The 12622-nt window shown below is 36.6% G+C and overlaps 1 protein-coding gene across 1 annotated transcript in view; it reads left to right on the plus strand.

Moving 5' to 3' along the window:
* The window catches only part of EGLN1 (egl-9 family hypoxia inducible factor 1), a 59148-nt gene extending 55181 nt beyond the window's left edge, over positions 1 to 3967 (plus strand). Inside the window, exons 4-5 of the mRNA XM_058543027.1 lie at positions 1524 to 1591; positions 2707 to 3967. Coding sequence (XP_058399010.1) covers positions 1524 to 1591; positions 2707 to 2771 — 133 coding nt within the window. The 3' untranslated portion in view covers positions 2772 to 3967. The remainder of the gene's footprint in view (positions 1 to 1523; positions 1592 to 2706) is intronic.
* Positions 3968 to 12622: the final 8655 nt, after the last annotated feature.

Raw genomic sequence — 12622 nt, forward strand, 5'->3', positions numbered from 1 at the left:
TTCTAAATGAAGAGATAGCAAACATTTCTAGGTAGTAAATAAATGCCAAACGATTACGGAGGATAAGTGCTACAGGGGTTCGGAGGAGCGAGAAAGTGGTATTAAATTGGAATAGATGGGTCAGGTGTCACAGTGAAGAGAGCTCAGCTGGGCCTAGAATGACGAGAAGCAAGGAGGACAATAGTGTTAGTAAAGCCCTGGGAGAAAAGGGCAAGACTGTTCGAATTACAGTACAGAGATTAATGTGAGGAGAGGGATTCTTTAAATGGGAGAAAAAGTGGGAAAAGTAGAATGACATACAGTATTTACAGTTGTTTTCTGGTAAGCACTTAGGATATGGAGGGGAGTTGATCCAGGTAGTAGATCTTGGACTACTAAGTAACTAGAAGTTTGGGGCATGTGCAAAAGAGGAGATATAAAATGATTTATCTGTGCACCTTTCCCATCACCAAGGCCACCTGGAAAAACAAAAGAGGCTACTTGGTAAGAAGGGTGCTGGAGCTTTGGAAAGAGCAGAATGTGAAAGTCAGGAGGCCAGACTTGGACCTCAGCTTTGTCATTCACCAGCTGAGTGATCTGTGGGCCTCAGTTTCCCCAGTTGTTCAGACTCCTAGACTTTGACTCTACTCTGCCTTTGACTCTTTGAATATGTCACGTGGTTTAGTTCTCTCACATTTACTGGCTCTTTGTTTGATCAGTGTTGTTTCAGTGAACACTGGCCAGAATCTGCAAGATACTTGAACTGATTGTTACGTTCCGCTAAGGAATAGATCTTTTGTAGCATTCTTTCACTTTCTATAGTGTTGTGTACATTTTCCCCGTTATTGGTACCAAAAGGTGTAACTATGTGCTTTGTAGTATTTAATAAACCAGAGATTCCTTATTTATTTGTGGAATGAGATATTCCAAATAAGGGAAGTTTTCAGAAAAATGAAGTTTAGCTAAACTTTAAATGTCAGAACATAGTAGAATTGTTTTGATAAAAATTCTTAGCATAATTTAACTCTTTCTTGATGATTCCAGATTATAAAATTGTAAACATCCATCATTATTCTTTGCTATAATATAGTGATGTCCTCAGAAGCTGAGACTATTAGCCCTCCCTTTCACTAAAGGGCCCCAGGCTTTGGTTCTTTTCTGTTTCTCTTCTCTTCTTTTAGAACTTATACTATTGATGGTCTGCTTTTTCTGTAACAGCCGTTCTTTTACCTTCTTATTGTCTGTTTCTGATCTGCTGTGGGCTTGCAAAACAGATAATCATGTAGGTTAAATAGGTATTAAGAAAGTCATGAAAACTCATCAACTTTGCAACATCAATTTTAGCTTCTGCTGGTTCTCTGCTATACTCTTGAGCACTGACGTTACTGGATAAGTGAGTTGTTACTGTGCTCATTTATCCTCTGATATCATACCAATTTAGGCATTATTTTGGCATTACAAGTTTTAATAGACCATTGCAACAGCATACCACTTTTTTTTCTCCCAGTGTAATCGTTCTTACCCTATTCTGAATTTTCTTTTAGGTACGCAATAACGGTTTGGTATTTTGATGCAGATGAGAGAGCACGTGCTAAAGTAAAATATCTAACAGGTAAACATGATTTGGGGCAGGGTGTACTGGAAGGAAAACACCCACAGTTGGGCAGTGCTTTTCGGGAGTGCAAACGCAGCCTTTATTAACGCGATCAAGACTTGCTCCTTGTTTTTGTCAAATTCCTTAATTCCCTTATTTAAAAGAAGACTTCTCTTAAGTCATCTTCATTGTTATCTTTAACCAACAAAATTGTCCCAACATTAGGAAAGTTTGAGGCAAAGAAGCCTGAGACAAATTATTCAAATACAAGCTAAGTTTTTATGTGATTATCCTTTTCAACCCCGGGCTGCTGAGGTCTGGGTAACTGCCATCTGGCTTCCTCTCATTCTCCCCTTAGAAGGAAGTTAATATCCTTTCCTTTTTAAACATACATGCTCCAAAGAATACTCTGGGTCTTCCACGTTGATTGTGGACGTGAAGAAAATTAATACAAAAGAGATGAATTGAAATGCCAAAATCAGTAAATGAGACAGGCATGTAGAGTCCATATCTGCCTGTGGTGTCCATAGGTCAGCACACTTTTACTAAATTTGAAGGTCCTTCAGTATGCCAGCCCGCCACTTATGGACTGTCTCCTAGAGCAGTGGGTCTTAGTTTTCCATCTGATGGACCACTTACCTGTCTTTTCTTTAACCCTACCTTATATCTCCAAAAGTCTGCTCAGTGTTCACATTACTGATTAACTAGCTGTATTTTCATGAGCCACTGATAATCCCATATCAACCTTTTATAAAACTATAAAAATTGGATGTTCATGCATTTTCTGTGTATTTTTAAAGTCATTATTTGTGGCAGAAGCCTAGTGCGTGCTTTCAGTGACACTGAACACACTGCTATTTTATAGCAATTCAAATTGCTTTTAAAATAAAAAGGAGACAAAATCATTAGCTCTGTGTAGAGAATTGTTTTTCCCTGTGATGGTTTACTAGTTCAGAATAATGCATGCATCATAATGCCGTGTTGAGGGTAGCTTTTGGAAGTGCAAGTGTGACAGTTTTCAGATAGTGGAAACACTGCATACTGTTAGGAACTCAGTGGGAAGCAGTAATAGAAGCTCTCTGGTGCTTAATGAATGAATGAATAAATTTTTTTTTTTTTTTTTTACCTTGCAGGTGAAAAAGGTGTGAGGGTTGAACTCAATAAACCTTCTGATTCAATCACTAAAGACGTCTTATAGAGCCTTTGAGCCAGCAATAGCCCACTTCAACTACAATAATCATTGATGCTATTTGTTAACTTGTGAATGTGAATAAATGGGATAAAGAAAAATAGACAACCAGTTGGCATTTTAATAAGGAAACAGAAACAACTTTTTTGTGTTGCATCATAAAGAAGATTTTGACTGTGTGGCTTTGTACTGCATGATTGACTCCAAACCTGTGATTGCTTATGGGAAGAATATAAGCTATCAACTGAAAATGGTATTTACATCTGGACATGAAATAAGTGCCCTAGGTAGAACTTCTTCATTCTTATATTTTGCCAGATCTGTCATCTAACTGAGTTCATTTCATCTCTCCCTTTTTTATATAGTCAAGTTTGAATTTGAAGTAATTTTTGTATGATCAGGTACAATTTATCAAAACTGAATTGAGAAAAAATTACAGCATTATTCCCCAAGATAGTATCAATCTATTTTTGTAAACTGCTTCGTACTATTAAATTTTGCTCTAAAAGACCTCTTAAAATGATTGTTGCCAGTGACTGATGATTAATTTTCTTTTTTACTTAAAAATAAGAAAAGGAGCACTTTAATTATCAACTGAAAAATCAGATTTTGTAGTCCTGTCTTAAACTAATTTGAACTCTAAAGATTGCTGCTGTCATTTTTTTGACATCGTTAATAATGAAACATAACAGTAAAACCATCACCATTTACTACCAATAACTTTTAGTTCATGTTTTATAAGAAAAAAATACAATAAGCAGGTTTTATCTTTTAAGTTAAATTTTTTTAAAAACTAAAGTGACTGGCACTAAACAAACTTGAGGTTATCCTTAGCATCAAGTTCCCAAGATAAAGGGCTTTCTTATGCTTTTACGTGTATCCTATAGATGTAGAAGATAATGTCTTCTTTCCTAAGACTTTTCCTTTTACTTCCCGTCAAGTTGCTTGTACTTCCAATTTTGCTGTTATGTTTTCTTCCTACTCCTATGACCCATCTGATCTGCAGATCAGAACCTTATTTTTGTTGGATAGCATCAAGGGGAGACTGTGTGCATCGAGACTGAACTATGTTATTACAAACTTGCTCTTAGTGACTCCTCAGACCACTGCAAGGCGTTCCCCAAACGTGATGCTGGCCTCTTTATCAGTACTGAAAGATGTATGTTTAGCTTAAAAAAAAAATGAAGCGATAAACCAGGTAATTTTATTTTTATGTTTTATGAGTTTTCTTTTTTACTTTTCAGAAAAAGAGAGAATATTACAAAATCACACAAGGCCTCCCAGACTTCTATTATTTAATGTATGAATTGGGATGGATGTCTTAGACTTCAATTTCCTAGGCTCTTTAGCAAAGCCCAAAGGGTGGTATCCATATTTTGCATGAATTATGGGTGTAAGACCTTGCCCACCTCAGTTTTCTATCTCTGTCCTTGATCTTCTTTGCCAAAATAATGTGAGCGTACAGAAATATTTCTATATATTTCAACTTATGACAGTTTTAGCATCTGTATAGTTTGTATTCATTAGAGACCTTTTCTATGGAAAGCTCAGTAATTTTTATTAAAAGATTGCTATTGTTCATGTAAAACATGAAAAAAAATTGTTTAGTGAAACTGACAGTGTGGACTTAGGGTGGGATTAAATATTCAGTATTGTGATCTCACTTAGGAGAACTACCAGGAGAAAATTATAGTTTATTGTTGTTTTTCCTTGCCCATGTTCAGTTTTGTTCCACTTCCTCTCCTTGTTCCAGATACTACAATGGAACATCTCTACAGTAAGTGCCTCTGCCAGCCCGACCTGGGAGTGCAAGTTGTCTTTGCCATCTGGCCTGCAGTGCAGTGCGCTGCATTAGGCCACAACTCAAAAGCGCTATCATTTTTAGGTCTGGTAGAAATTGCATTATGTTGATGGGAGGTTTGTTTGTCAAGGTGTACAGCAACAGGCTTTTTATCTGGGAGCCCCTGTGTCGTTCAAATGTGTATCTCTGCAGTTGTGCAAAGTGTCAGATTCTATTGTCTGTGGGTTGTGCTTGCCACACAGGTCTTAAATTTTGTATTTTTTAGAAAAGTTTATATAATTTCTTGGAGATTATTGTGAAAGGATCAAGAAATCAGGATAGCCATTTCCTTAATATCCATTTAAAATCTGTTCTTTTCATGTTAGTGGGACCGTTAACTTGTCACCAAGCAGGAGTCTACTTAAAACAGAATTTAAAACTATTTGTGGCCTATATGTGTTTAATCCTGGTTAAAGGTAAAGCTTCTAACGCAGTTTTTATTCAACACATTAACCAGCTGTAAAACATAGACTTTTATCAACAGCAGGCAAAGAATTTCAGAATTCATATACAGATAGACTATAAAGTCATGTAATTTGAAAAGCAGTGTTTCATTATGAAAGAGCTCTCAACTTGCTTGTAAAGCTAATCTAATTAAAAAGATGTATAAATGTTCTTGAAAAAATTATGGTTGTTATTTCCAGCTGTCGTTTTTTGTTTTTTAATCCTTTATCAGACACTGACTTTCTTAATGGGCCCTTCCATCAGATAATGTGCTTTTCTCTTACACATCTCTGGCTTAGTCCAGAACGTTTGGTATTACTTTTTATAAGTGAAACAAGAGAAAGAGAGAGAACAGTAAACATAGGAGTCCAACAATTTGAGAAACATCCTGGAGGTAACTGGACTGTCCATGGGATCCATGAGCCCGTGTTTGGATTCTCAACATTTGGCTTCTTGCCCTTTTAATAGGATTTTAAAAATTACTCTAACACTCATGCTGTTGAACGTATCTGTATCACCCCTCTGCTGCAAAATGGAAGGGGCATTAGGCATTTATCTCTAATTGTCACAGGTGTCCTATGTGTGTATACAAGAAAGTGTAATTTGTGTGGTCATAGACTAAAATATAAGAGCTCTTATGATGTGTGATCAGTATACATGTTCATTTATCTCTTATTTAAAATTTTTTTTAGTTGATGTTTTTGTTATTTTCCAGCCTATCTTAGGGCATTTGGAAATTGTACTGAAATATAGCTGGGTGGATTAAAGGAAAGGACAGATGAGTTAGAGATGAAGACTAATTAAATTAGGTAGTGTAGTAAAAAGAGCAAATTCTTTTCATGGTCTCCAGCAAGTAAATTTCACCTGAAATATGGCAATGCCTAAGGATATACCATTGGACCAATGATAGGTATAAAGGGCATGGCCTCATGAGCTGGAAAGAATTGTATACTTAGAAAACACATAAATATAAACCACTTCATGAGACAGGGAGAGCCTGAACAGCTGCAGGTAGCTAAAGCTCTTTATCGAATGGATAATTTTTGAACTCTGAACAAGGTGTCATATAGGTTATTGGATAAGGAGTTATTGGATAGGTCTTCCTTTCACTGAGATTAGGATTTTTTCTGCCAAAATTACTATATTTCTATGGTGTTCTATAAAATACCTATACATTTTTTTCTTAAAACATGCAAAGGAGGCAGAGCAAACTTCATCTCCATTTATAATTAGAACAGGATCAGAGATGTGACTTGTTCACAGTCGCATCGCTAGTACGTGGTCGAGAGCCAGGACTTGAACACAGGCTTTCCTTTTCTTGTTTAATTTTTTTAAAGTCAAAGTTATACACACACATGTAGCTAAGTCAACGTGTTCTGTAAGGGTTAAGGAAAAATAGCTCCTTAGGTTCTTCCCCCAAGAACAAATTTTGACTCATTTAAGTAATTCTTTGGGTATTTGCCTGATTAGTTCTAAATAACGTAATTACATCACTTCGTGTTGATTTTTCAGTGTTAAGACATTATTTACTAACTTCCCCACATGGAAGATAAGAATATAGGTCTCTCTCCAGCCCTCCTTCACCATCCCTATCATACATGTACAAGCACACTTCCATGTCCCCTGATCTTATATATATATTTGTAACTTAGGTTAATAAACTATTCGTGCTATTCAAATCTGAGACACAGAATAAACCATGATGGCTTTTCTTCCACAACTGACTGTTTTCCTTAATGTCTTGATTTTTCTTTTTTTTTCCCTGTGGCTTCCAACCTGCAACAATCTGGAGTGGTTTCTGCCTGGGACACAGCTGTCTTCCTTAGATTCCCCTTCCCCATTGTTCTGGAGAACTCCATCACCACTCTTTGTGTTGGATCTCCTGTTTCCTGGATCATATATCTTCCTCTTTCTTGGTTTACTTCCTCAATCTGGTGGAGCATGTCCTTCAGTACTTCCTGTGAAAGAGTATGTGGGTGGTACATTTTCTGAGACCAGTGCCTTTGTTTTACCCTCACACTTAATTGGTAACTTGCCTGAGTTCAGAATTCTAGTTTGGAAATCATTTTCTTTAAGAATTTTTAAGGCATTGCCTCACTGGTTCTAGGTTCCATTGTGGATTCTGAGAAATGTGAAGCCATTCCTATTCCTAATTCTTTCAATGTAATCTTCTTTTTCTCTGTGGAAGCTCATAGAATTATTCTTTGTCCCCAGGGCTCTGTAGCTTTACAGTGTGCTTCAGTGTGTGCCTATTCTCAGCCAGTATGCTAGGCATGCAAACTGTAAATGCACGCCCTACACTTGGTTTTCTTAAACCGTTACATTCGTTATTTCTCCTCTCTGTCTCTGCTCTTTCTGGAACTCCCGTTGTCAAGACAGTGCATCCACTGGGTTGAGCCTGTTACTTTCTTCTAGTTACTATGTCTCTCTTGTCCTTTACTTGGAAGACATCTGTTTTCCACTTCTCCCAGCGAGGGTTTTGTGTCTGCTATCAGGTTTTTAATTTTCAAGAGTCTCTTCTGTTCACTAAATTTTTTTTTAATATATAACAATCTGTTCTGTTTAGTGGATACAGTATTGAACCTTTTTTTCTACTTGTTTTAATTTTTGTCCTTCGTGTTAGGGGTTTTCCTTACATTGTATGTCTGGTAATTCTTGTTTGTATGTTCATATCTAAGGGGAAGTACTTGGGCTCCTGGTTTTCTAAGAAATATTGGCAGCTGCCTAAATCTGAATCTCTTTCATGATCTTCCCAGCACCATACAGACAGAAACAAAGTCATCTATAATATACCTGCAGTATAACTGTGAGTCACAGAAAAAAGTTCAACTTCTGTGAAAGCAGAGAAATAAGCATCTGAAACTAGAACCAGAGTCAGAACTTATGAAACTAGAGCCCGCGTCAGAACTTATGGAAAGCAGAGTTAGGCAGAGACTATGGTAAAGGGATGAGGGCAATGAGCCCTAGCAGTGCAGTACACTGGGAAAAAAAACGGACCCGCCATGCGCGATGGAAATACTAATAGATCTGACCCCAGTGCATCAGAGCACTGGCCGTGGGGGCACCAAGAGGAAGTTTTAAAGTTCATGAGATTGAAGGTGGCCATTGGGCAAGGTACCATTTCTGGAAGAAGGGGAGATGTCTCCTGGAGGCTTGATGGTAAAGTGAAAGAAGGAAGCAAGGGTCTTATAGAAAAAAAAAATTACACAATCAGAAGAGACACCAACCTCATAAAGAAAGTGTCCCACTTCATAAAAGTGTCATTTCTGAGAAATACTGCATTTTACTGTACAACAGAAGAAAACACTCTTGAATCAGAAACATGGTAAGCCACACAAACCCCTTGTCCCTGCCTACATAGAGCCAACTGTTTTTGCAAGTCAAGGAAAATAAGACCTTTCAAAATGAGCAGAAAAGGAAGACAACATCTATAAATACTACTATAAGAAGAAAACAAAATGAGAATCAACTATAGCTGATGAAAATTCTCTCCTCAACCATAAGGCAGAAGAAAACTGCAACAATATCCAGTCTGAATTAAATATCCTTAAACAGGACTTTGTAGAAATAAAAATTAACACTTGAAATTAGAAATTCAAAATCTCAACAGAAATGAACCAAAAAAAAAAAAACCATCAAGAAGCTGTAAAACAAGAGTTGATGTAACTCAGCAAAAAAATTGAAAAAGAAAAAATTACCTCAAATTAAGATTAAATTATAACATGCCCAAGGAAGAACAGATTCAACCGAAAATATAATGAAGGGCCTAAAAAAAGTAGGAAAGCAGCCAAGAGTACAAAACAAAATAGTTACAAAGAGAAAGTAGAATGCATACACAGACATACACACATGCACTGTGGTATGCTTATACAAGTAAATACTATACAGCAATGAGAATGAACAATCTGTAAATACATAATAGGGATGACCCCCACAGACATCATGTTAAGAAGCTAGACTCCACCCTCCCCTCGTGGATCCTGTGGAAGTGGCTATCTGAATATCTGGTGTTAATGCAACCGAACAAGTAAGTGTGGGTGCATCTTCGTGAGTTACTGGAAACCATTTATATATGTGTATGTATATATATATACATACATATTTATTTACCTATTGAATTATTTTAAATGTATACAAATACAGAAAAGAATCCTGTGAGGAATCTTTTGTAAGAAAACAAATACCCTCCCAGTGTCTTTCATGTAGATGCAGATTTTCATATATGTAGTTTGCAAGGAATGCTTATAACCTGGAATGATTTGGGTCTTAAAAGTATTCTAGCTTGAAAATACACAAACTTTGATTCTTCAGAGAAGTATGGAGAAGAGTCAGTGTTCATTAAGGTGTTTTTGCAAAAGCAGTAACAGTGAAACTTGAGAAATGCCAAAAAAAAAAAAAAAAACCATAACGTAACAATGGAACTTGAGAAATGCTTAGCCATTTCATTCACTTAACATGGAGAATCTGAGGCTCTTATTTGTTCTATTAGACCTCTGATGTAGGGGCAAAGGATGTTATTTATGTCCTAGGAAGCTTTCAGACTAATCTAGACCCTATAGAGCAAAGTGTTAGACACATTCAAAGGAAGTGTACTATAATTTCAGAAATAGTATAAAAGTATATACGTCTTGCGTTGTCTAGAAGACTTCCCGTTGGGAATTACCATGTTTTGCCATATATGGGTACTGGTTTCTTGCAGAAGACTTGAGTATTATGTTAGTGTTGAGACTGAAAGGTGAAATGAGAACAAGTTTAGGGAGATTAAGGTGTCCTTGTTTGTTTGAACAAGCACACGTGCTTGGCCTCTTGTGTCCCCTCTCACAGAACTTAAGATCATAACCTATCTTTCCTTTCTATGAATCAGAACTGGCAATTGTTCCAGTTGTTGGCAAGTCTCTCTCTTGTTCATTGGCTTTGCTTTGCCCTGGATTTTTTCAGAGAAATTGAACTTAACCAAGAGCACCACCTGGTGTTCAGTAAACAAGAGGGTAAATCTTTTGGTAGGTTTAGCACCAGTACTGAAGAAAGCAACAGCAAGCAGCTTGTTTCTGTATTACAATATACAACATTGTAAACTTTAAAAATGATATAGTTCCAGAGTCACTTAAGAAGATCAACTTTTTTACTTTTCATTTCAAAAGATATGTGATGATGAAGTATGTAATCAAATAACTTCTAACATTCCAGTGGAATGTTAGAAAAAATAGAAAGCCAGAGTTAATCTCCACATTGCATGCTTTTCTGTAAATTGCAACTCCTTAGGCAGTTTAATCTGTAATAATAATAGTAATGTTAGAGTTTCACTTCATTTGGCGGATATGCTGCCAGTCAACAACTACAACAAATTGCTAAAAAGGCAATAATAGCCTCAAGGACAAAAAAATCCAGACAAAGAAAAACAGGAAACCATTGCCCCTCACTAAGGGTTAACAAACTACAGAAAGAAAAGAGCTCAGCCTTGTTCTCTGAGGAGCCCACTGAGATGAGATTCTGCATGTGCCCCAGGCACAGGATCCTGGCAAGGTACTAAGTTTGCAGGAAGATACAGCAGCTGTTTCACTTTGACATTCTAATTCACTCTAAAATCCTATAAACTTTGAAAAAAATACACTCTCAGAGCTTTAGGACAATGAGACAGTATGAGAAGTTTTTTGTCGAATTTTCCCACCCACCTTAGAATTTCCAGTTGGGATACACATTTACAGTCTACAAAAGCAAAACAAAACTTTCTTAATTTAAAGTTAGTTTTACTAGATAATGTAGAACCTTACCTTTAAAAAACACCAAGTTTTTATAAAGTCTGCTCCCCTTGTCCCCTACGCCAGCTCCCCAAAATGAAGGGAAATAGCATTTAAAGGTTGACCCAGAATTACCAGCTCTGTTATCAGGGTAGGAAATTTGCTTTAAAAGAGAAAAACCTAAACCAACAGAACAGAAAACTATTTCTTTGGTATAAATGACTCAGATTTGGGAGTAACAGAAACCTTAGGATACAAGTTTTCTCAAAAGTTTCTAACACGGATTGAAGTGAAGGCTTATTTAATTCCAAATTTAAAATTAACTTCAACTTTCTTGCTAACATATTTCTAGCTCTCCTTAAAACTGACCAACTCTTGATTTTACCACCTAAATATTTTCTCAAACCATCCTCTCCATCCCTGCCACTGCCCTTCTTCCTCCCATCTATGTTACCCACAGAGAATCCGTCAACACACTTCTCTGATGTTCTCAACTGGCTTACATCTTCCAGTCCCCACTGCACCATCCTCACCTGAATCAGCAGATGTGTATCATCAGGGACCATTACAAACGACATAAGTAGAGAACATGATTGATGGGGTCTCTGCCCTCAAAATTCTATTTAGCCAGATCTGTCCTGTCTGCAGTCTCTCCTTCTGCCATTTTACCCCTCACATTAAAACTTTTTACTCTATTCATTTGGAACAGCGTAGTTCTCCCAGTAGAACGTGCGAAGTCTATTCCCATGGCTTTTCTAGTGTTCCATCTTTTTGCAAGGTTCCTTCCATCCTTCTTTACCAGGCTAACGGGACTCAACTCGGATGTCGTCTCCTCCAGGGAACATCCCCTGAAGCCCTGGGCTGTGCTGATTGTCCTTAAGTTCCATAGCACCTAGCAGAAACCCATCATAGCACTTACTATACTGAAATTAATCTGCTTTTGTTTCACTCCCCAACTAGGCTGAAAAGCTCCTGGAGGATATGGACTGTCCTATTTCATAGCCCCAGAACCTTGTACAGTTTTGGCTCAAAAAATGTTTAACTGCACATAATTTGTTAAATTGAATTAGAGAAAATGATCCTCTATGCAAGTATAATGGCATATATTCAACATAATACACATATTTTAGTTATTTATCTATATTTATTAAATACTATTTTTTAACTTATTGCTTTAAGAACCATCAAAACTTTGAACAATCAACCAGACAGGCTAAAATACATCAAAACTTGTGAACAATCAACCAGACAGGCTAAAATGAAAAAGGCTGATATTAGTGTTAAGACTGTTGAACAACTGAAACTCATACACTGCTGGCAGGAGTGTAAACTGGCAGTATTTACTAATGCTAAACATAAATATGCCCTGTGACCCCGCAATTCCACTCCTGGGTATATGCCCAACAGAAATGAGTAAGAATGTTCTAGCAGCATTATTTATAATAGTCAGCCCCAAATTGGAAATAAAAGTATCTTTGTCCCTTTGCTATAACATGGAAAAGAATATTTTTTAAAATAAATATACTTTTTAAAATGCACAAATGGTATTCTTTTTATTAAAATTGTTTCAACTTTGGCTTAAAGTCCATAATACTGTTTCCAGATAATGTTCCACTGTTACATAAATTAGGCAACTTTGTTATGTTATATATACCAGTTATTTAGCACCGAGTTTTAACCACTCATTTTGCTAAATTTTGAGAAAACAGTTCATCTCTGGCCTACACATGGCTATTTGTTACTACTAATATTCCAAAAGAAATTTACCTTACTATACTCCTTATCTACTTTAACCTAAAATCTGCTGCAACCTTTTAGTGAAATGGAGAAATAAAATT

This window comes from Diceros bicornis, chromosome 6 (genome assembly GCF_020826845.1).
Source record: "Diceros bicornis minor isolate mBicDic1 chromosome 6, mDicBic1.mat.cur, whole genome shotgun sequence".
In the NCBI taxonomy this organism is placed as follows: Eukaryota; Metazoa; Chordata; class Mammalia; order Perissodactyla; family Rhinocerotidae; genus Diceros; species Diceros bicornis.